General features: G+C 45.0%; 1 protein-coding gene across 1 annotated transcript in view; it reads right to left on the bottom strand.

Moving 5' to 3' along the window:
• UBE4A (ubiquitination factor E4A) overlaps nt 1–24106 on the bottom strand; it is a 34092-nt gene continuing 9986 nt past the window's right edge. Inside the window, exons 4-20 of the mRNA XM_075546658.1 lie at nt 23841–23953; nt 22918–23070; nt 21871–22030; nt 21449–21651; nt 20916–21107; nt 19674–20007; nt 18517–18637; nt 15366–15670; nt 13902–14034; nt 12149–12336; nt 10648–10748; nt 10443–10556; nt 8579–8753; nt 6081–6261; nt 5496–5643; nt 3423–3580; nt 1–2388 (exon numbers count right to left, since the gene is read on the bottom strand). Coding sequence (XP_075402773.1) covers nt 2262–2388; nt 3423–3580; nt 5496–5643; nt 6081–6261; nt 8579–8753; nt 10443–10556; nt 10648–10748; nt 12149–12336; nt 13902–14034; nt 15366–15670; nt 18517–18637; nt 19674–20007; nt 20916–21107; nt 21449–21651; nt 21871–22030; nt 22918–23070; nt 23841–23953 — 2906 coding nt within the window. The 3' untranslated portion in view covers nt 1–2261. The remainder of the gene's footprint in view (nt 2389–3422; nt 3581–5495; nt 5644–6080; nt 6262–8578; nt 8754–10442; nt 10557–10647; nt 10749–12148; nt 12337–13901; nt 14035–15365; nt 15671–18516; nt 18638–19673; nt 20008–20915; nt 21108–21448; nt 21652–21870; nt 22031–22917; nt 23071–23840; nt 23954–24106) is intronic.

Below are 24106 nucleotides of genomic sequence, written 5' to 3'. Positions count from 1 at the left end.
TTTAATAAACCAAACCCCCCCCCCCCAAAAAAAAGACTGCTTGATAAAACCTACTTAAATAATGATCCAAATTTACTATTACACTCCTGGTAATTATGAGTAATACTAGAGTCGATGAGAGTCTTCATTTTCCTGTTATATTGCAGTAAAGCCAGCACATAAGAACACTAGGCATGTCAGGAAGTCCACTCGGCCCCGCAGAGCTGCCTCGGGAGCCCAGACAATCAAAGGCCCTGCGGAGCTTCCAAGTGCATCTATGTACTACGTTATACCGAGATGATCATGCTCACACATCTGTCTTTATGTCCTTAAAGTATTTCACAGCTGGAGAGAAGAAAGGCACGGAGGGCACTAGGCTTTCTTACCAATCGTGGCCTTAAGCTACACGCTCGCCTTTGTGATGAAGTTCAAGATATTCAGCATTAATGATGCCTTAGCCTTTCAGAGGAGAGCTTTAAAAAAAGAAACAAAAGACAAAAGGAATCCTTGCCAGAGAAGGCTTACAGTCTAGACAACACACAAAAATAGAAACCGGGCCCAGAAACGGAGCACGGAGGTGGTTAACTATGGAGCTGCTGAACACAGCTGCCTTCTGAGGGGTTGTGACCATTTCCCCCTCATTTCTCCTGCAACACTGGTCTTTTCCCGCACCCCCTTCACGTCAGAACATCCCATTAGACTGCGTTTGGAAGACAGTTCCTAGTATTATTCTTCCTCTTGTAATATGCATTTTATAAAAGTAAATGGACACTTACTCTATACACAGTTCATTCTTTGTCAACCCATGCATTAAAGGCTCAGGACGCACACAATTCACATCTTATGTTCTGACATTTACAAATGCCCTTGGTGAGCACAGCAACAGGCAGTACCGACTGCATTCCTGGTGTGAGATGCCTGCTTAGACTTACAGCTGAGAACCATCCCAACACATCGACTGCTTACAGCAGCTTGTGCTGGACTATCACAAAACCACCCTCTCAGTTGAGGCCATGTTTAGCAGCGATGTACTTGCAATGAAGCAGCCACCCCTATTCCAGATCCTGTCACTCTTCTCATCTCCCCTCCCGTCAGGCTTTGGGCGGAGACACCGGGCATGTGCCTTAGCTTCAGGTGGTACTGCTACTTAGTCGGGAGCTCTAGTGCAACTTGTGAAAGTGGGGTCCATTCACTGACTGACCACACAGGGCTACACTGGTACTTAAAATGATTTGCAGACGGGGCTGTGCCCACATTCCACATTCCTAGAAATAGCATTTAGGAGCCAGGTTGAGCCCAAACAATATTAACTATGTACATTTTATAGTCTCGGAATTTTCCTTGTCTAGAACGTGTGTATTTGTAAGCAAGTACACAGTTATGAAGAAACACCATACAGCGGTACTTGGTTTATGTTAGGCCCAATACAGAAGAAGCACATGGCATAGATATACGTCACACACACGGACAGTGTTGGTTGTCTCTTAGTCAAGCCTGTCCCTGCAGCAGCCCATCTTCAGAGCTGACACAGGCCCGAGAGCCTGTTCCCGTCCTTCCCTTGCACTTTCTGAATGAAATGTTAGATGTGTTGATGCACTTGAAGGGGCCCTACCCACCCTCACAAAAACACTGGAGGGCTACGTTTTCAGTGCCGTTCACAACCCCAAGGAGAGTTTTTATCCAACAGAGTATCTTTCCATTACAAGGTAACAGAAAATTATGAGCAACTGATAGAAATCATATGGGATTCCTTCTCCTCACCATCTTATTAAAAAATATACACAAACATCAAGGTCAGTTACTGCCTTCATGTGACAAGTTCTTCTGTGACATCACGGAACTGTAACAAGGAAAAGGGCCGAAACTCAATGCAGGAGGACTGGTGGCAACTTGCTAACATAGGCCTTTCTAACGGCATCCGCTGTTGCTGAACTACGGAACATCACACACACAGACACAGTGCTGACCAAAAACGTCTGCACAGTACTTGCAAGTAAGGTGGCAGAAGGTTTTAGTAGATGAATTTAATATAGATTAATTTGTGGTCAAAAAAAGAAAGAACAAAGGGTAGGAATTAGTGGTACTCTAATAAGTGTAATTTTCTGCAAGCTGGGAGCGTTGTAAAGTTCGTAGGAATCTTAATTATAATTTGAGCAAGAGGAGTTCTTTAATAAAGCTGAAAGAAAGAAAGAAAAGAGGAACAGACCCAGAGAGGCAGAATCCACAAACAATTGTTTATCTACACTCTGGGGTTGGTTTTTGGTTTGTTTAGTTCACAGTATTTATTCAAGTTGCTCCTTTTGTTGTTTCCTTTCTGCAAGCCACCGTTGGATTTTTTCTTTTAGTTCTGTGTTTGGCCGGATCTGGTCCATGGTGAGGGGACTGCGGTTAAAGGGATCTGTTTGGTCACTGGGATAGAGAGGGAAAGGAAGACAGGGTTATATGCATAGTCCCCAACAGAGCAACCCAGACCTCTAACTTAGCTGAGAGCACAGCCTGAGGGACTGGTGCATTTACGTCTGATCGGAGCACTGACATGGGGTTCGAAACGGATTCAAACGGAGATTCAGGAGGTTTCTTTTCTTTCTAGATAGAGATTACGCAGCCATTCTGTCCCTCTTCTTAACCAGCTCTGCCTCAACAGTGCGGATCAGGTCTTTGATTCTAGTGACCTGCAAACACTCTCCTCTGCCACCAACCTCCAGCCCCTGAGGGACAGAGACCCTTGCAAACGTCTGCCGGTGTGGACAGCATTCGTGGTTTTGAAAGTAGTATTCTTGAAACGACATATTTGAATGATAATGTATATAATTTAAAATGAAAAAATAAACTTAAAAAAAAGACTGAAAAAAAAAGACTAAGTCTTTTATGTTGACAAATAGACAAAAGTCCTGTTCTTTCAGTGTTTAGAAAACAGTATTTTCCATAGATTTGGGTCAACTTGAATTTAATTAATTTTAGATGCTCATCTCTACCCAATACTGCACTCAGTAAGTCTAGTGAGTGGCCACTTCAGTAACTAATAAGCTATCACCTATTACATCCAGTTTTGTCGTTGCTGTAGGTGCCTGGGGCACACTGCTTAAAGAGCAGGCAGGCTAAGAAAAATTCATGGTCACCACCCACTACTGGGCACCACCAGATCAAAGAGATGTATTGGTTAATTTTAGGTAGGTATATGTCTCACACATGTGTTGTCAGAAATTATTTAAATTATCTTAAAGGAAGAATAGGTAAGGTTAGAGCTAACATTTCTCGACATGAAGTCTCATTTTGGTTGCTTAAATACTTCCCAAGGGATATAATTTCGAATACATCCACAAATCAACTAGATGGGGCATCCAGGGGGTGCACAGAATTGTATGAGGGAATTCTCTGGGGAGAGAGATGACAACCAACAGATGCACATCTGTGCTTCTGCGGCTGCTTGAGGCTCGGCACACCTGAGCAAATGCCTGGCAATGGTGGACCTGTCCACAGTGACTCTGGACGACGGCAGCACCACAGGGTCAGACATCAGTGTGCTCATGATGGGATCCAGGAACTCATCACAAGCATCTGCATAGGTCTCCTCCTCCTGCTGCTGGAGGTCTGCAAGAGACTAAGCACACAACACTTGGCAGTTACGGGGAATTGGCAGAAAGTATAATGGTTGTACCTTAATAGCTGCTGTCAATAACCCTTGTCTATGACAGTGGCACATTTAAGCTTTAGTTTCTCAAAGACAGTGAAGAAGGAAATTATAAGTGTCAATTTAGCACTGAACCCAATGTTCCAACTGTAGTTTGGCTCAGCTGTCAGTAGCCCTGGTTGGCGATGGGTTCAAGTGCTAGGCGGCAAGGAAGCACTCTGCCATATAGCATCCCTCTGTGGACCACTGCCCCATCTTTCTAAATCCCCTATTTAAACCGGGTGGGATTACAGGCACTCAGATACCCTGGGTATAAAAAGCAGTTTCTAGTTTTAGGAACATGTATCTCAAGAGAAATCCAGCTTCACATATGGAAAACAGCATGGTCAACTGGCGCAGATAATTAGGCATCAAATAGGTGCAGAATTTAAAAGTGCTTTCAGCGTTTGATTCTTTCACGATTCTAGCTCCGCAGGGATCCATTTGTCTCACTCTATGCGAAGAAAGAGCCCAATTCAATAAATAACTTCAACGACAGAAAGACTGAATGGAAAAGGAGGCTTCTCCATTAAGGTGTCTGTGCCATTTCCCTGCTTCACACTGCTGGCGGAGCTCTGCCAGCCTCCAAAGGGAGCAGCCCAGTACGATGAAGTACTTCAGCTTAGAACGCGTGCATAGTCCAGCCTGCGGCCACAGACAGGGAAATCTAGATCAATCAATGACTGAAAAGCACCAATACTAAATTCTATTATAAAAAGGTTTTCTGTAAAAAGAGGAGCTGATCCCAAGGGCTCAATGGAAAGTAAATGTCTAGAAAAGAACGGTGGGATATATGTACGAACATGTCAGATACAACTGATGTGTGTTTTGTAACAAGAGTTGTAATAAAGTGATTAGAAACCCCCCACAAAACATGTAGTATGTCACCTACTCTCAGAATAGAGTCAGTCATTGTCTTGAGGAGCAGTTCGACCAGTACGTATTCTTCAGGAAAATTAGTATCATTTTTTTCAAAAGTCATGAATATGCATTACAGGAAGCTTATAAAATTTCATACATAGAGAAAGAAATTATAAAGGAGGCTGAGGTTATTTCAGTGATTATTTGTGAAATTCATAAAAGTAGAATTAATACATATAATTAAAGGGGTAAAAAAAGTTTTTCTGCAATAGAAATTTGAAAGACTAAAATCTCTTAGTAATACTGCAGAAATGTCCCTAAAACCCAACCCAACCCAACCCCAAACCAAGCAGGAAAGCCCTCCCGAGCTGGAGGCAGGGGAGGAATGTAAGAGTAGAAGACAAGCCTGTCCCTCACATCTGTCTGCAACCCACACCCACATGCAATTCAGCACGAGAGAGGAGCCGGGAGCCGGCCCGCACTGCACACTTACTCTATACACAGGCAGGGCCCAACCCTACCTGCTCACCCAAACCCAACCCCCAATTCTCTGCCATCGGGTTGGTGCTGGCTCATAGCGACCCTATAGGGCACAGCAGAACTGCCTCTGCGAGTTTCTTAGACGGAGACTCTTTGTAGGAGTAGAAAGCCTCGACTGACTCCCAGAGAGGGAGCGACGGGAGTTTCTAACCGCTGTCCTTGCGACTGGCAGCCCCATTTGTAACCACTATGCCATGGGGGCTCTTAAAAACAGCCCATGCAAACGGTACATGTCCCTCTTCAAGAAGCAGCTCATTCATACAGCCTGTTCTCACTGGGTAGTCCTCATAAGTACATGGTAGAATCAAGATTACAGTTCTGAAGGCAATGCTTCCCTGTCCTCTCACTCTGCCAAATAGGCTTAAAAAAAAAAAGGGCAACAAAATGAGTTGACAATGTGATATTTATTTAACATGCAAGCAAACAAAATTTTCTTCTCTCTCACCTTGATTCTCTCGGCCAAATTGCTGAAAGCCACAATCATATTTCCAGGCTTATTTATTTTCTTTAGCACTCGGACTGTCTGTGCAAAGAGCGTGGGGGAGTAGGAACGGCCATCCTTGGGCACAGTGGCACAGAAATTCTCCTCGTCCCTGGAAGTCAGCAAGAAAGAAACTGTAGCAGAGATCGGTTAAATGGGAGGAGAGCAAACTGGATGTGGAGCTGGGTTCTCCATTACTTGTAAGCTGCCGATGTTCTTTGGATATAGAAAGACGTCTCGCTTTCTAGGAAGGAGGCCTGGCAAATTATCTTGTGGCTTTAAACTACTACTTTTCCAAACAATGGTACAGCTAATAAAGTTTGTATTTGCACAGACCAAGGCAGACTGTTTGCAAGTCTAAATAACGTATAACCAAGGTCACACAAATCTCCTTCTTTTAAAACTAGAGTCCTCCAATAACCAATTAGAAACAGACCACTTACCCCTCTGTTTCCTTTAAACTACCAAGCAGTCGTCATCCCACTAGCAACGCCCCCAATTAAAGCATTCAGACTCCCCCCTCTGACTGCCCATCCCAATCCCACGTACCCGAGGTTTAGGTAGATAGTGCAGATATCTGACACGAGCTGCTGGGGCTTGAAGTCAAACTCACTGAAGTCCTTGACTTTTAAGGCCCCCATCTTGGGCCCCACCAGATGCTGCAGGAAGTAGTTCAGCATGGAGATGATACGCTCCGCCAGGAAGGGGTGCACGAAGAGGGACTTGATTTCTGGAAGAGAGGGCAGTCTTTGAAAGCTCGGCATCTTACTGACTCTGCCTTAGAGTTTGACTGGGACACCTCTGGGGACTAATCTTTCTTTTTAATTACGTAGAAAATATAACTTCATTGCAGTAATATTTGAAAACACCTGATAAGCAGAAAGAAATCAAATCTACTCCCCAGAGATAAACATTCACATTTTTTCTGCCATGTTTATATATATTCTTTAAGAAGTAACAAATACACGGTACACATCTTTTTTCATTAGCTGAATAATAAATCTTTTGGCATTTTAGTAAATATGTGCAGCTCAACACACAGTAGCCATTGGAAATATGCTAAATTCAAATGAATGAAAACAAAATGAATCCAGTTCTTCAGTTTTACTAGCCCCATTTCAGGTTTTTAATAGCTACTCTTCAAATCAGAAGGGGTCCTCGTGGTACAGTCGGCAGTTCGAAACCACCAGCAGCACCACGGGAGAGACGGGTTTCTATTCTGTAAACAGTTATAGTCTCTGAAACCCTCAGGGGGTGGCCACAACTCAGCACCGACTCGATGGCAGTGAATTTGGTTTTGGTATCGAGTTCTACTGCATAGTTTTGATAGAAGAACATTTCCACCACCACAAAAAGTTCTATAACTTTCTCTTTTTTTCTTCCTATAAGTTTCTTAATTGCCACATACATTTCCAGTTTACGGTGAAAGCATAAGCTATTCATTTAATCCATCTTTGCTGGTGGATATTTTGGTTGTTTAAAAATGTTTGCTATTTTAGGTGGAGAACATGTTTTGATGATGAGGGAAATGAATGTACAAATGTACTTTATACAATTGTGATAAGAGTTGTATGAACCCCTAATAAAACGATTTAAAAACAAACAAAAAATGTTTGCTATTATACTCATTTTACTTATTGATGTACTTTTCTTGTGTATACATTTTTGTATATTTGCTAGATTACTTCCCTACACAAATTCTTAAGAAACTGTTAGGTCAATGAGGCTGAATTAAAAAACAAACAATTTAGTAAAACATTTGGCTAAATAATTGAGTTTATATCATTAAGACAATGTAATTATCATTCAAAGCAGCACCACATAGTATTCTACTAGTTACACAATACTTTTTTGTGTACTTAAAATTTTCTTTTGTGCTTATTTTAAAAGTCCCAATGGCTAACTCCTTGTCCGACTCTCCACTGCAATGACTAAGCTGTAAACACGGCCCATGTGTTTTCCGCGAGGTCCCCGCGGGCTGCCCCACAGGCGTGCGGCAGTGAGCACCACAGGCCCCTTGGTCGGGGAGAGTCTTTGAGCCGGGTCTCCCCCACCTTCTTGGTCCGCGCTTTCATTCTGGAGTCTATTCCTTTGCAGCTTCTCAAGAAACGGTGCAACGGACGCAGATCCGCTATTGTCATGTCAGAAAGTGTCTTTACCTCAATGGGGATTGATAGTCTGGCTGGCTATAGGATTCTAGATAGAAAAACCTTTAGACATGCTGCATTGCTTTCCAGTTTCAAATGTCACTGCTGTGAAGTTCAAACTTAAACCAATATATGTAACCTCGGAGTTTTAAAAACATTCCTTTTAGGTGGATTTTCTGAAATTTCACAGAAATGTACCTGGTGGTCTGGCACTTGGTGGGCCCTTTCCATTCTGAGGCTGTCTTTGCGTCTTCAAGGAGCTGGGGCACCACGAGTATGTGGTGAGCAGTTTGAAACCATGAGCACGGAGAGGCTTTCTCCTCAGCTCAAGGGTTACTGTCTTGGAAACCCACAGGGGCAGTTTCACCCTATCCTACCAGGCATCAGGAGTAAGAACTGACTTGATGGCAGTGAGTTTGTCTGAGTGAGTTTTTAGTTTTTTGGGTATTTCTGTATTATTTGTTTAATGATTTCCTCCCCTCCAGCTTTTCAATGGAGATGCCCCAGACTGATGCTGTTTCACCCTCTCTCTTCTAATTGATATCTTCTGATCCACTCTCATGGAAGACTTCCCTGAATTTACTGTCTAACCCCTCTACTGAATTTTTAAGTTCTCGGTATATTTCCAACATCTAAGAGCCCTTTCTTGTTCTTTGAAACTCCTTTTCACAGCTGCTCTGTGTATTCTTTATGAATATAAGTCAAGCAATAGAGAGAGAAAACCTTATACAGTCAAAAAGTAAAGTTTTCATCTATCATCTGTGTGTCCTGTTAGAGGCCTTCCTCAAATGCCTGCTGATCCTTGTTGGCATTCCTTAATCTCAGCTGGAAGAGCCCTCCAGTGAAGCAGCAAGCTGTGACCATCACATCGGTTGGGGCGGTGGTGCTCCGTGTCCTTACCTGATGTCAGAAAGGCGAGGGTACCAATGGTCTCATTGGACATGATGTTATGGAAACGGGCCAGCTGTCCAAACATCTGTAAGCCAGCCTCTTTCTCTCGGCGGGCTTCCGGAGTTAGACCATCCCATTCACCGCGGTCCTTCTCAATCTGCTGAATCTTTATCTTGCTCAGATACTATAGAAACCAGAGTTGCAAGAGGTCAGAGAACAAAGTGCAGTTGAAGGAAGATGCCATTAAAAAGCTCTACTCAAAGGCCAGCTAACGGTGCTGGGAGACCCAGAGAGCATATGAGAGACTTGGGCCTCTACTTCTCAAGCCCAGGCTGACTGAAGCTTACAAAGAAATGGCAGCTTCATTTCAGCCCAGGGAGAGTCCCCGGGGCGTCCCTACAAAGAGTAAAGTCGATGACATGGAAAGGAAGTGAGACAGTACAATCTGTGACACTCGAGCAACACAAACCAACAGACCACTTGGAAGAACGGGTCACTCCTTGAAAGATGGCACCTCCCGGAAAAAGTAAAAGTTCCACCACACGCACATGTCTGGAAGGCAAACCAGTACTCAGCCCCACCCCCAAGCATTCTTGCTGCTGTAGCAAGCAATGTGTTAAATATATAACCCCGTGAAAACACCGTCTGCTTCACCCTTGGTGTCACACAGTTCTGTTTGTAACAGGGCTGTTCTCGGTAAGAAAACTGGCCTTACATTTTACAGTAGACGCCTGTGAAAGGAAGTATGAGATCAAACCTTTCTCACGAATGAAAGATAAGCTACCTACCGATGAAGAACACAGCTTTCCCCCAGATCCTGGATGCTTCCTCCCCCCAACTACCATGATCCGAATTCTACCATGCAGGACTGGATAGGGCAGAGGCTGTATACTGGTACATATGAGGGCTGGAGGTACAGGGAATCCAGGGTGGATGATACCTTCAGGACCAAGGGTGTGAGGGGCGATGCTGGGAGAGTGGGTTGGAAAGGGGGAACTGATTACAAGGATCCACATGTGACCTCTTCCCTCGGAGAGGGACAGCAGAGAAGGGGGGGAAGGGAGACTCCGGATAGGGCAAGATATGACAAAATAACGATGTATAAATTACCAAGGGCTCATGAGGGAGGGGGGAAAGGGGAGGGAAAAAAAAAAAAAGAGGACCTAATGCAAAGGGCTTAAGTGGAGAGCAAATGCTTTGAGAATGATTGGGGCAGGGAATGTATGGATGTGCTTTATACAATTGATGTATGTATATGTATGGATTGTGATAAGAGTTGTATGAGCCCCTACTAAAATGTAAAAAAAGAAAAGAGGAGAAAAAAAATGATTAGGGCAAAGACTGTACAGATGTGCTTTATACAATTGATGATGTATATGTATGGACTGTGATAAGAGTTGTATGAGCCCCTAATAAATTGTTAAAAAAAAAAAAAAGAGAGATAAGCTACCGAGAGCCGCATGGCTGTGGAACAGTCTACTGTCATGATTTATTGATCTGATTCCGTTTCCTTCCAGATGACTCTCATGGGGAAAGGTGGGCATCTACAGCGTGGTTAAGGAAATGATACGCTCAAAGAGCCGAGTTTATACTTTGGGAAACCCATGCTTTATAATGTAGCTAAGGATTCAGGAGGTGGTGCCAAGATAGTAATGCCAACTTGGAATCCTTATATGGAACAGTAACTGTTGTACAGGGACTTCTTAAAGGAGTGATGCACAAAGGGGAAAATTCACTGCCGAAAGCTAGACCCTGAGTTCTGTCTTACATTTTAGTTGGGCTTCATCACACTGTCCAATTCCGTGGGTCTATTTTACTGAAAGTATGACACTTTGATCGTATGGGGACAGTTGGATCTGTTGCTGTTGTTTACCTGGATAGCTTCATCCAAAAGGAAGATAGCATCGTTCATCAGCAGGTTAAGGAAGCGGAGGAAGAGTGGAGGGTTCATGGCCTCTAGGTTCTTAGACGCATAGTCAGCCAAATCCTGTTGGTCACACGGCAGGAAGAAACCATTTTAGTTGGCACAACTCATGGGGCTAGGTTAAAGAAAGTGGTTTTGCCCAAATCTCTCTTACCTTGATACTCTCCCGATAGGTCTCTGTGCCCCACATGTACCTGAGGATGGGGTACATGGGACGGCGGTAATTAAACTTCTGCTCAAACTGATGAGGGTCTCCTACCATCACAGGAGAGAAACAAAACCATCAACACAGTGGTATTCTTAGACATCCAGAGGCACAGTGCTCACCAGACTTAGACCGAGCGGCCCATTCAGACAGCCACTGTCACATGGGCAGGATGGGACACTCAGTAATCTCCACCTTCTTCACAGCCCACATCCCAACTGTGCCTCTACCTGGTTCTTTTTGTGTGCCTATGTCAATCACTTAAAAAATTATCTATCCTGTTTTCCTGGGTGAGCATATACACGGCAAAACCTACACTGATTCAACCGTCGCCCCTCTCCCGTCCCACGTAAGCGGCACTGATTGTCTTCCCGTTTGCACATTCTCTCATGTGCTGAGTTGCTCCTCCTCCAGGACCATGAAGTCAGGGCTCTTTGGAGATGCTCTTGTCAGGCTGCCCCCAGAGGCAGTTTTAGAAAGAGCACCTGCTCAAGGCAGTCAGGCTCAGACTGCCCGTGCACGGTGCGGGGACACAGCTCTGATGCACAGCCACGCTGACTTTAGCCATGCGCTGTGAAGGACAGCTTCTTGTTCCATGTGGCACCATGACGGCTCTGGATTTCCCATTCTTCACAGTGTTACCCAGCTGGTTACCATCCATAGGATCCAGCAGAATGCCTACGTCCACACAGGTAAACCTCCTGCTGTTATTCTGTTTCAAGTCGAGATCCCTCTAATGGCAGCAATGACATCCCTCACTCACTGTCCTCTTCTGAGTCCGGCTTGGATTTCGGACACTTCCTGTTGCTATGCTGCTCCAACTGCTTTTGAATTATTGTTAGTAAAATTTTACTGGCATGTGATATGCTGTTGTTTGATAACTAGTGCATTCTGTAAGATCACTGTTCTTCAGGGTTAGGCATGAATATGGATCTCTTCCACATTTCTTGGCACACATCAGGGAGGACCTCCAGTGCTGCATTTGTTTGCTGCAACGTGTCTGTCACTTCAGGTTTCTCATCAACGCTTCCACTGCTGCCTGGACGTCTTCCTTCCTTCTTGATCCCACGCTCCCTCACCCCTCCGGTTAAGCACGGACCATTCAGCTCTGTTACAGTGACTGTTTACTCCTCTCATCTCCTGATGCTTCTTGTGCGGTTTCAGTACTTTGCTCCTAGAACCCACCTGTGGCTGTATGCTGTCTTCAGTGCCAGCTCCGAGAGCTGCAAAGCATGCCCTCTCCTCTTGGCGGCCTACCGTAAGGTCTTTGTATGTTTCATGGTAACACTTCACGCTGTCTTCTTGAGCTATCTTTGGAGAATGGGAAATCCGGAGCCCTTAACTGTGCTCATAGGATTGAATCAACAATGGCTGGTGCTATTTTTCTAACATTCAAAAGACTGGTATGTTTCCTAGTTCTGAATATGGACATCATGACTGTAAACGTTACCTGTAAACTCAATGTCTACAAAGACCTTAATGAGTGCTTCTGCAAGTTGGGGCGCATGTGGAAAACTGCAGAACACACGTTTGCGGTGAAATACACTGGATACCAAAGGATTTGGGGTCTGATCCAGGTGGGGCATCACTGCTTCCAACACCTCAGCAAGTTTGGCCCTTAGATGAGGATTCTTCATTCTGCAAAGAGCGCAGGAAGCAGGATGAGCAGGCGAAACACATAAGCCCAACCTTAGTAATGCTGCTCTTTCTCCCTAAGGAGTCAAAACCTCCGATCCCGTCATTACCGCGGAGGAGAAGGGGCCACTCTTGTAGTTTAAACGTGGCCAGTTCTGGAGGATGTTAATTCTTGAGAAGACAGCTTCCTGAGGATAAGGACTCAAGTTCCCATGGAGTGCTTAACCCCTCTGTTCGTGTCTCTTTAACAATGCACTGCTTATTGCTCGATTCTCGGACAGTTTCCTCTGGGTTCAACCTGCCTTCCTCAGCTCCCTGAGGGCAAGCACTAAGAGACTCTTCGTTACCCGCAATGCACACCAGGCACACTTCCTAAGTGCTGGCAGTCCCCGGGCTAGGAGTGTGTTTAGGTCAAATTTGAACAGATGCCGGCAGCTAGGTATGTTCCTATCTCATGTCTGCCAGTCACATGTTTGGCTCTACTAAAAACATTGAAGAAATTTCCAGACATCCTAAAATGTCTTTAAAGTATTACACAGCAAGAACAATAAGGTTCTGATGATTCTCACAGAGTCAGTGCATCTGCTGTTACGAACCATTGTATGTACCTTGGATTTCTGGTAAGTGTCATGGGGTTGGTCTGTAACTACGGGTGACGGTCTGCTCAACTTAGTTTAGGACTGGCTTCGATTTAATCCTCACTGACATGGTTTCGGGATAAGTATATTTTTTGGTGTAGTGAATCTTCTGCTTCCTAAAGTCTAAACCAGTACACAGTTCCTCATGTTGCTGTGACCCCCAACCATAACATTATTTTCATTGCTACTTCATCACTGTAATCTTGGTACTGTTATGAACTGGGCAACCCCTGTGAAAGGGTCGTTCCACCCCTAAAGAGGTCGCGACCCCTAGGTTGAGAACTGCTGGTCTAAACCAAGTAGAAAAGCAAACCTACTGCTGTAGAATTGATTCAGTGACCCTATCTGTATCGATATAGTGTGTTCCTGAGGCTGTAAGTCTTTCGGGGAGCAGAGAGCCCTATCTTTCTCCCTCAGAGCAGCTGCGTCTGAATGGCCACCCTTGCATCCAATGCTTACCCATATCACCATCAGGGGCCCTGAGGCCGAGGCCCTGACATCCAGAGAAGCAAGTCGACAGTCACACACAGTGAAAACCCTCCTCTGGGAGGGAGGATTAGAAGCTCTGAGTGAGACTTTTCTCACTCATACTCTTACTCAGAGGAGCAAAAGCAAGCTGTTTTGGAGGTTGTTGTTATTAGAAGGTCATTAGCAGTCAGGTAACTATTTTAACCAGGTACTGGCAGCAGAATTCCCAGCAGGTCCCTTACAGGCAGGTTCAAATTCTCTGTGGGCAAAGACCTTTGCTTATTATGCCTCTCCAGAGTGGGATTGCTGGCTACCCATAAGGATGGTCAGGTGATTCATTAATGTTACACAACTTCTGAAGGTCACCCCTTCAGATTCAGGCTTGTTTATCTCCCGGTTTAGGAGTCTTCCGAATGTTTTGCAGCTCTAAACAGTGACAGCGCCAAGCTGTCAGCACTTCACCTTTCTATGCTGCCGGTGAACACGGTGACGAAGTGAAGAACGTGCTCCAGGGAGCCCGCGGATGTCTCTAAGATGTCCTCGGCAAAGCGGCGCAGGAAAATAAGGAAGTCCCCCAGGTTATCTGCAAAAAATTCTGAAAGAGAAGAGGCTCACTGGAATTAGCTGAACTAAGTACCGTTTCAATTCCTCCCTCTCAGCCTACTGAATGATGTGTAACAACAAAGTCTCGTAGGAACTAGGCATAGTGGTGAGGTAAACGTAGGATCTCCCTGTAATGCTAACTTTTATTTGTATCAAATCGAGGAACAATGAAGACACAAGATACCATTAGCATCCAAGTGCAGTGTTCACCAAGTACTTTCCCCTCCCAGGGATAGTGCGGTGTAAGGAACCCTTTGGACGTAAAAAGAATCTCTAATAAGGACACTACATTAGTGGACTCTGGCAGCTAACCTCTAGGATGCAGCCCCCCACTCCCACCCCGCACTGGTCCTATCCCTGTGGACTGACCCTTGTGTAGTCCTCTCCTACACTGTCCTTAGCCAGACGACATCCTTGATGCACACAGCAGCAATGATGGGAGGTCACCCCACTAGGCGGAAGCCAGATGCCATTTGGTGAACAGTATAACAGAGAGGGCCATATGGACCAATAGCCAGCAAGGAGCTGCCACCTGCCATCCACCACAAGGTGAGTGACGCAAGGAACCTTCCTCTGCAGCTGACTTTTCAGATGTTCACGGCCCTCGCTGACAGCTTAACCGTAACTCAACTCATGAGAGACTACACAGGCGAGCTACTCACGGAAACTGTGGGGAAAGAGATAACTATTGGTTGCTGTAGTCTGCTATGTCTTAGGGGAAATTTGTATATAGCAGTACATGACCAACATCGTGATCAAGAGCACACACAATCTCTCTCCCACTTCCACGTTTACAAACAGCTGATGATCCTATTTCTAAAGAGAAACCAGAAGAGACAGATACATTTCAAAGCGGAATGACAAACAGTGGTAGGAACCAATAGCCCTGAACACCCCAACAGCCCCTAATGCCCTGGAGACCATTGTGATCTACCTGGGACTGAAGACCAGCTGAGGGACAGCTAGACTTCATCAAGAGTTAGCACCTCCCAGTTTGAGATGTTTCTCCGAAAACATCTCAACTGCTAACTCAAAAAGAAACCAAACTCACTGCAATCCTACAGGACAGAGTAGAACTGCCCCTGTACATTTCTGAGGCTGTAACTTTTCATGGGAGCAGAAAGCTTCATCTTTCTCTGATGGAGTGGCTGGAGGATTTGAACTGATGACCTTGTGGTTAGCAGCAAATGCTTAAGTCACTCACCACCAGAGCTCCTTAGAATGAGAATTATGGAAGGGTATTTTGACGACTCAACTTCCTAAGGGACCCCATTAAACTTAGATGGCTATCCACAGGATGTTCCCAGGGGACAGCCTGCTTACCTGGCACATAAGCCAAATTGCTGTAGCCATCTGGCAAAGGAAAAGTTAGTTCTATTGGCTGTGAGCCTTCGTTGCCTATGGCCAGCTGGACCAGAAGGACAGCCATGGACACCTGCAAGTTCAGGCAGTTTTGTAACATCTGTGGCTCAGTCATGGCAGTCTTGGTGGAGAGGTAAATGGTCATCAATCGTTCAAACTGCTCACGGAGGTTATCAGCAGCAGGGCTCGAACTCTGCTGAGCGTCCCGCCAGGCAACCTGTAGCCGATGCAGATTTTGGTTGATTTTTACCATCTGGTCATGCAGCCTGCCTCCAAGAAAACAAAAGAGATGGAGTCAGGGAGGTTCATGTAGGGGCCATTGAGAAGAGCCCATTCCAGCAAAACCACCCCTCCTCATTTATTTGTTTCAGATTTCTCTTTCAGGATGTGGGCAGTTCATTAACTAAGACACAAATGCAGGGGCATGGGGCCAGCCAAGTGTTTATCAAGTACTCAACATAACTGAGGCCAGCGGCAAGTCACTTAGCACCTTCAGTTGAAACACACCAACCAAAGAGCAGCAGCTGGCATGAGCAAATGCAGACTGGGCTGTTTATAGTAGGACACACTACCTGACCGCAAGCAGGAAGCCTGGCAGAGTAGTTCCATACAACACTAGGGCAATGTGTGCCGGTGCGTGACCCCCCACCCCCTCCCCGCACACACCAGTTCTCACACTGTCACACATTTAGAATCATCGTGACTTTAAGCACACAGATTTTCCTGTGGGGCTAACTGGTCTCATTTGAATCCCTTATAAACATTTTCTTAATTTTGTCAATTATGCCTCCATCCTATAGAATTAGAGCTCTGTCCTTTTTATCATTAGGAATAATTAAGTCATAACAACTCAAGAGCAGAAAGTAAAATGTAAAATTAAAGCAATTCTATTTTCTCAGATGACAACAGATAGTTACTACTTTTTAAAAAGTACGATTGTAAGGGAAAATGCTAGCATATTTTTAAAAAAATCAACAGGTCAAAAGTGGGCAACAGGGAACCAATAGAGAGGTTTGAGAGGCCGGTCCCAATCCCAACTATGTGGACAGCCTTCCTTCCCCCAAGACGAATTTACTTCAGAGGACAGCACTGAAGCTACAGCTCAGGGAGAGGGGCATGTCTGAACAGAGCACAGAGGAATAAATGAAGGGGAAGGAAGAGAGTGGAGCACATCCTGGCCCACCAAGCCCTGAGGATGATATTCCTGCTCAGAGCAGCCAATGCACAGAGAAGACCATATGGCCAGCCCCACTATGAGACACGCCAACCCCCACTGGCCCACAGCCTTACAGGGGACGACACTGGAGACACAGTGTGGGAATTGCGCCTGATCTGATCCCGCCACACCGAGGCAAAACACTAAGGGGGTGCAACAGAACAGCAAGGGGAGCAGAACAAGGAAGGTCCCAGGGAATACCAGAAATAGACTTTGGAGGCAGGATGTGGCCCCCCCATCGCACTTGACTGGACAACACTCCTAAAGGTCAACAAGCAGACCTTGAACTATTTACAGACTTTTCATTTTTTTTGTCATTGGTTTGCTGTTGCTTTGTTTTGCTCTGTCTTGTTTTTAGGCACATTATCATCTCTGCAGGTCTATCCAGGTAAGATAGGCGGGATAAACAATCTGGAGGAGAAAACAACGGGACCGATGGTTCCGGGGGACATGGCAGAGGGGGAGGCGGGGGAAGGGAAGTGGTGTTAACAACCTGAGGGACAAGGGAACAATAAGTGATCCAAATTCTATGGTGAGGGTGTAGGAGGCCTGGTAGGGCTTGATCAAGGGTAATGTAACAGAGAGGAATTACTGAAACCTAAATGAAGGCTGAACATGATAGTGGGACAAGAGGAAAGTAAAAGGAAATAGAGGAAAGAACTATGAAGGCAAAGGGAAATAGATCTATGTGCATATATTTATAGATTTAGTATTAAGTAGTAGATGGACATTGGGCCTCTACTCAAGCACTCCCTCAATCCAAGAACACTTTGTTCTATTAAACTGGCATTCCATGATGCTCACCTTCCCGACACGATTGCCGAAGACAAAGCAGGTTCATAAGCAAATGTGGTAAAGAAAGCTGATGGTGCCTGGCTATCAAAAGATATAGCGTCTGGGGGGTTTAAAAGCTTGAAGGTAAACAAGAGGCCACGTAACTGAGAAGTAACAAAGCCCACATGGAAGCACACCAGCCTGTGTGATCATGAGGTGTCGAAGGGATCAGGCATCAAAGAACAAAAAAATCATATCATTGTGAATGAGGGGGAGAGTGGAGTGGGGACCCAAAGCCCATCTGTAGGTAACTGGACATCACCTTATGGAAGGGTCATGGGGAGGAGAAGAGCCAGTGAGGGTGCAGGGTAGCAATAATGAAATATACAACACCCCTCTAGTTCTTAAATGTTTCCTCCCTGCCACTATCATGATCCCAATTCTACTTTACAAATCTGGCTAGACCAGAGAATGTACATTGGTACAGATACAAACTGGAAACACAGGGAATCCAGGACAGATGATCCCTTCAGGACCAGTGGTGAGAGTGGCGCTACCGGGAGGGTGGAGGGAAGGTGGGGTAGAAAGGGGGAACCGATTACAAGGATCTACATATAACCTCCTCCCTGGGGGATGGACAACAGAAAAATGGGTAAAGGGTGACGCTGGACAGTGTAAGACATGACAAAATAATAATAATTTATAAACTATCAAGGGTTTCTGAGGGAGGGGGTGTTGGGGAGGAGAGGGAAGTGAGGAGCTGATACCAAGGGCTCAAGTAGAAAGAAAACGTTTTGAGAATGATGATGGCAACGAATGTACAAATGTGTTTGACACAATGGATGGATGTATGGATTGTGTTAAGAGTTGTACAAGCCCACCATAAAATGATTTAAAAAGAAAAAAAAATGACTTAAAAAAAAAGCAGGAAACAAATCCTCCATCTGCACAAAGCTGATTTGTGTAAACACAAAAAGCTACATCTACTCATAATGCCTCTTGTACTTGAAGCGAATGTAAGCCTTTAGAATACAGTGGAAATGTATCTCTAAGCCTCACTGTCAAGCGTCAGGTTAGCAACACGATGAAATAATGCTTTGCTAATGACATCCGAGGCGCTACCTGTGAAATCCCAAGTACAAGGTGTACTCTGTTAGGACCAGGTTCTCCGTCACAAGGTTGTAGCTCTGGGGAAACTTCGGCTCCTGTGCAGCTGGGATCAAACAGGTTTCTTTGTCCAGACCTCAAAGAATTTGAAGAAAGCACGTGCTGGTTGGTCAGGTGCCAAAGACACCTGTCTTGTTCACCTTCCACACTGTCCCAGTCTGCTCTTAATTACAAATCCTGCCACGTCACTTCCTTGTTTAAAGACAGCTTTTGACTTCCCGTCCTCTGCCGTAACCTTCTATCTCTTTCATTTGGTCACGCAATTCCCAAAATTTCCATATTACCAAAAAAGGATTTTTCCAAGGGACAGATGATGCATCGTTTGTATCTAGCCTGTTCTTTTGTGGATCTGAGATTTGTGGATCTGTCGAGCAAGTATTAGTTTTATAATTAGAGTTAAAAGCCAAACAAAAAAACTAGAACAAAAATTAAGGGTGATTTTGAGTGGTGGGATTACAGTGAGCTTTGATTTTCTTCTTTATACTTCTATCTTTCAATGGTTCTCTAATTTGCCTCCCCTCCAAACAAGTTTTCTGCTAATTCCCATATCCCACCCACTTCACCTGTGCCCTTGATCTGCCACACTGAGTTACTCCTTCTCTCCCGCCCCCCACCTTTCCATAGCTTTGCACTTTACAGCTGTCAGCCCCTGGTGTAAAGTGTTCTTTCACTTCTTTGCCTGGCAAACAACTCTCGATCCAGAGATCAGTGTGAGGTTTTAATAACCTCTAACTCCTGCAGAATTGCTTATGCTTGTTCACCCCCTCCTCTGTGCTCTCTCCATCCCATGTTATGATTGTCTGTTAATTAGGCTGCGTTCTCTCAGAGCCCTCTGGATTACTAAGGACAGGGACTGGGTTTTAGTCCTTTTAATAAAGAATGAATGAGACCCCAAGGGCTGCCAAAATCCAGTGCAAAGGTTTCACTAAAGCACAACATCTACTACTTCCCTGGCCCCCTAAATCTGTCCTGTTAAGATAACTTTTCTCTCTGCCTCATCTTTTTTTGAGACAAAGAGGCACTTCTGTGTAAAAGGTCTGAATGTCTTAGAGATAACACACACACACACACACACACACACACACAATTTTAGGAAGTCCAGTTCCCCCTACCTCTCATGTGTACATTTTTAATTTTTCGTTCTTCATCATTCAGCTCCTTGAGAGCACAGTAAGTGGGATTAAAGGTGAGGAGCCGAGAGGATCTGGGCTTGCAAAATGGCTGGCATAGCTTCAGAAGAGCAGCGCCCAGATTCAGAAAGAAGGCATCCGAGGCATACATTTGCAAGAAGATTTCTGGCATCTGGTTGGCCCAGATCTTGGTGCGGCCTGCATTTGCATGCAAACAGTTTCCAAGCCAGGACAAGATACAGTGCTTGGTTTCTGGAGAGAGCTGGAGTAAGTTCTTCAGCATCTGGTAGATCTTTTCATGGAACTGAGCCATGAACTGTTTAACCAGAAAACACAACCACAGAACATTCCAGTTTCACAATCCTAGTATTTTTCACACCCAAACTTCAGCAACTGGCACTTTCCAAAAGCATGCTCATCCTAATCATGCCCTCACGCTTCCTTTGCCTTATCCCCCCTTTCTGCCTTAAAAGAAAAAAAAAATCCACTGCTGGCCAATGAGAGATTGCTTGATGAGCTATCAAACTGCAGATGGAATTCCACAGCTTTGGAACAGGGGTCAGTAAACTTTTTCTGCAAAGGGCCAGATGAGGTATTTTCAGCCATCTCTGTAGTGTCTGGCTATTCAACTCTGCTGTTGTAGCAGGAAATTAAGCCATCAAAAGATACATATATACATATATAACGTGAATGTGACTATGTTCAATAAAGTTTTATTTACAAAACCAGCTCAGATTTGGTCATTGACTCTAGTTTGCCAACCCCTGCTTTAGAGAGCTGTTGACTAAATGGCAAAATGGGGAGCTTACACGAGTCTCAATTTAATCGGTTATGGCCTCCCGTGTCGGCCAGGTCTCTACAGTAACTTATGCTAAGAAGTCTAAGTGGAGTGAGGGGAAGAAAACCCCCACATTGGCGGCTTCCAGACTGGAGGTCAGCCAAACGATCTTCGGAGCTAAGGTTCTAAGAAAGAGCTGGAGGAGGAGAGCAGGGTTGAGGGGAAGCAGTGGTGCTCCGGCACGTGGCAAAGAGGAGCAGCAGGTTACCCCCAAAGCCAGCTTTAATCCTCCACTCCCAGTGCTCACTAACATGATTAAGGTAGAAAGCCAACCAGATCAATTTGCTTCCCAAAGAGGCTCAAGTAGCCTCATCTGCATCTGATTCCTGAAGAAACTCCATTTAACCTAAGATCAGGGGCTGGAGTATCCCAGTAAACAGTTCCACCTGATGGATGTGGGCCTCCTGTACTTTGATCTCCTGGGGACTGGACCGGGATGGACTCAGGAAGTAGCCATGATTTTCCACCACACCCGGAGTCTTCAGCAAGCAGGAGATGCTCAGAATGACACCCAGCAAGGTCTTCTGGTACATCTGCCCATTGCTGGGGTCCTTCGGCTGAATGTATTCTACAAATACCTGCAAGAGAAGACAAGCTCAACTTACTCTTCCGTATGGGAGATAAAAGCTGATGAGGGTAAGAAGGCCTCACAGTTACGTCTATATGATAACTAGCAGGCTTTCCCTTATCCTATAGGTAACTGGATATGACACCAGACTAGACCCACTACCACTGAGGTGACTCCATACAAGGTTTCTGAGAAGGCCCATCTTCCCATCTTTCCCCCAAAGAGTAGCTGGTGGGTTTGAATCACCGACCTTGGGGCTAGCAGTGCAATGACTAATGGTGCCTGCTTATATTAGGATCTATATCTAAAAAGCACCCCCAGGATAGGAAAGCATGCCCAGCTCAGACCCACCTTTGCCATATCCTTTTGCCTGGTGAAACAGAGAAGAATATCCAGATAGGCATACAGTAGGATCTGACAGAGCTCCAGGTCTCTTATTCGACCCAATAAAATATCAAACACTGGAATCATGACTTCTGGAAATGTTCGAACTTCTTCATCCATTGTCAAGGCTTCAATGACCTCTTCCAGAAACTCAGTAACATCTTCAAAATCTACCAGAAGGTAAAGCAAGGTAAGAGAGGTCAAAGGGCACACTGGCTTTCTATTCTTATACTTTCTGTAACTGTACTGTTGACATTCCCATTTTCCAGTACCAATTAGTTAAACCTAACCTCATCAGAAGTGAGAGTGCTCTGCTTTCCCTGGTAGGAGAAGGCCCATACATGACACGGACGGTACTCGTGCAATTCCGAGCTCCCCCAGGTACTCACGGGCTCCTTGGATGGCTTCTAACAGCAAATCTACCAGTTGCTCGTGGATATTTTGGTCAACATAGATCTCTGGGGTGAGGAGAAGGGTTCGGGTGTTGGACACAGTGAGATTCCTGCACTGCACCGCGAAGGGTAGCAGGTTCTCCGGAACTTTGGTAATCTGGAAACAGATCGAGGAATAGAGGGAAGAGTCCAGTTCTACCACCTTGTACATGAGTGGGCATAGCCAATGGAATTTAAGAGACATTACATACCCCCAAACGCATTGCTCTCCTGTGGATGCATGAACACTCACGAGGTTCATTCTTTGGCTTACGCAATCACTACCCGAGAAGCGATCATGCTGCGCCTCATCTACTTTGCGCACCTCAGTGGGAATGCTTTAAGAGAGACTCGAGCAGTGGTTCTCAGCCTTCCTCAGGCTGCGACCCTTTCATGCAGCTCCTCATGCGGTGGGGAACCCCAACCATAACATTATTCTCATTGCTACTTCATCACTGTCATGTTGCTACTGTTATGAATCGTAATGTAAATGTCTGATTTGCAGGATGTATTTTCATTGTTACAAATGGAATATAACTAAAGCATAGTAATTAATCACAAAACAATATGTAATTATATATTGTGAAATCTTTATTTCTAATTACAAATAAGTGAAATTCTGTCTTGAAGCATGGTGTAGCATGGGTACCAATCTTCACGTCTGGTACTCGTATGTGGGCGGACCCACCTGGAGATGGGTAGAGGAGCGGTGTCTCGGTTCCTAAGACCGTGGGAAATAGTGTTTTCTGAGAGTCTTAGGCGACCCACAGGTTGAGAACCACTGGACCAGAGGCACAGATTGACTGGCAGAGCTAACGCCACAGGACATGCACCGCAAAACGGGGAGGAAAGCATCAGGAGACATACTAAAACTGCTTCTGGTATCCAGGCCCAGACATATACTAGTCTGCACACGGAGCTAAAATCTAAGGCAACAACACCACTTTCTGGTTTATGTGCTACGGTCAGACGATAACATCACACTCAGTGGGATTATTCCTTTACCTCCTCCTTGGCTCTTTGGAAGCAGGAATAAAGGTAACAGAAAATGCGCCTCTCCCCTGCATCTCGATCAGCAGAGAGATTCACCGTTGCAGAAGAAGTCATGTTAATCAAGTGGTTGCCTGGATCTTGAAGTAATAAGCGAGAGAAGAGGGCCTATTAAGGAAAACAGACCAAAAAAACCCCCACTGAAGCATTATTCTGAGAACATTGAAATGTAAAGGGAAATTTTACACTTTACAGGCAATCTCTGGACATGAAGTACTGTCAGAATTACACACTAGGATACAGAATGAAGGGGTGGAACAGGATGCAGTATCTCCTTATTTCAGGGGGTATTTCTGCCCACAGAGCATAAGAATTACCTGCATACATACAGCTTTCCTGCATCCTGCCTTAGCTGTCCAGCTAAGCACACGGCAGACTTTAAGGAGTATTTGTTGACAGGTGCCGAGAACCGGGGTTAAACTTACGTGTAGGTGATTGTTGATGTCACCCAGATGTGTATAAATATAATTTAAAGGTGAAAAGTTAATTGGCAAGTTTTCAAGTATTTTTCCCCACCACACTTTTATTCCTTTAATGCTAAACAGGTGCCCACAAGGTGCAAGGCACTGTTTTGGCTGTGGAACAAATTCACTACATGAGAGAAAGTGACAAGTACCATTAAGAGACACAACACATTAGGAAATCAGAGGAGGGAGTCACAATTTCTACCGGACAAGGCTTTATAAGTCAGATGACATTTTAACTGGGTCTTAAGAACAGGTACATGTGGCCATGGTAGACGAGAAGACTCCAAAAGGAAAATAGTGTAGCGTATTAGATGGAGGCGAACACAGAGAGTGCTGGAGAAAGGGGAGTCTAGCTCGGCTGCATGGCCGACTTCTGTGGAGGGCACGCGTTAGGAACAGAAAGAATGGTACCTGCTCAATGTTGTTCATATCAAGCCAGTCTTGATCATCCAGGTCTACTGCCATTTCTTCCAAGTACACACAACGGCTGGGGATGCCATTCCCACTTTTTAAGCTCGGGTCACCTGGGAAATGGTTTTAATCTGGTAGGTTAAGGATAATGCTCTGCTCTTATTCTTAAACTCTTCAGTTCTCAGGTAATGCAAAATGATCCTTACATACAAAGAGTGCAATCAGATTTGAGTCTTTTTGTTGTTTTGGTCGGAGAATACGAGCTT

This window comes from Tenrec ecaudatus, chromosome 4 (assembly GCF_050624435.1).
Source record: "Tenrec ecaudatus isolate mTenEca1 chromosome 4, mTenEca1.hap1, whole genome shotgun sequence".
Lineage (NCBI taxonomy): Eukaryota > Metazoa > Chordata > Mammalia > Afrosoricida > Tenrecidae > Tenrec > Tenrec ecaudatus.
The sequence above is the reverse complement of the archived record's forward strand: the minus strand, read 5'-3'. Positions and strand labels throughout refer to the sequence as shown.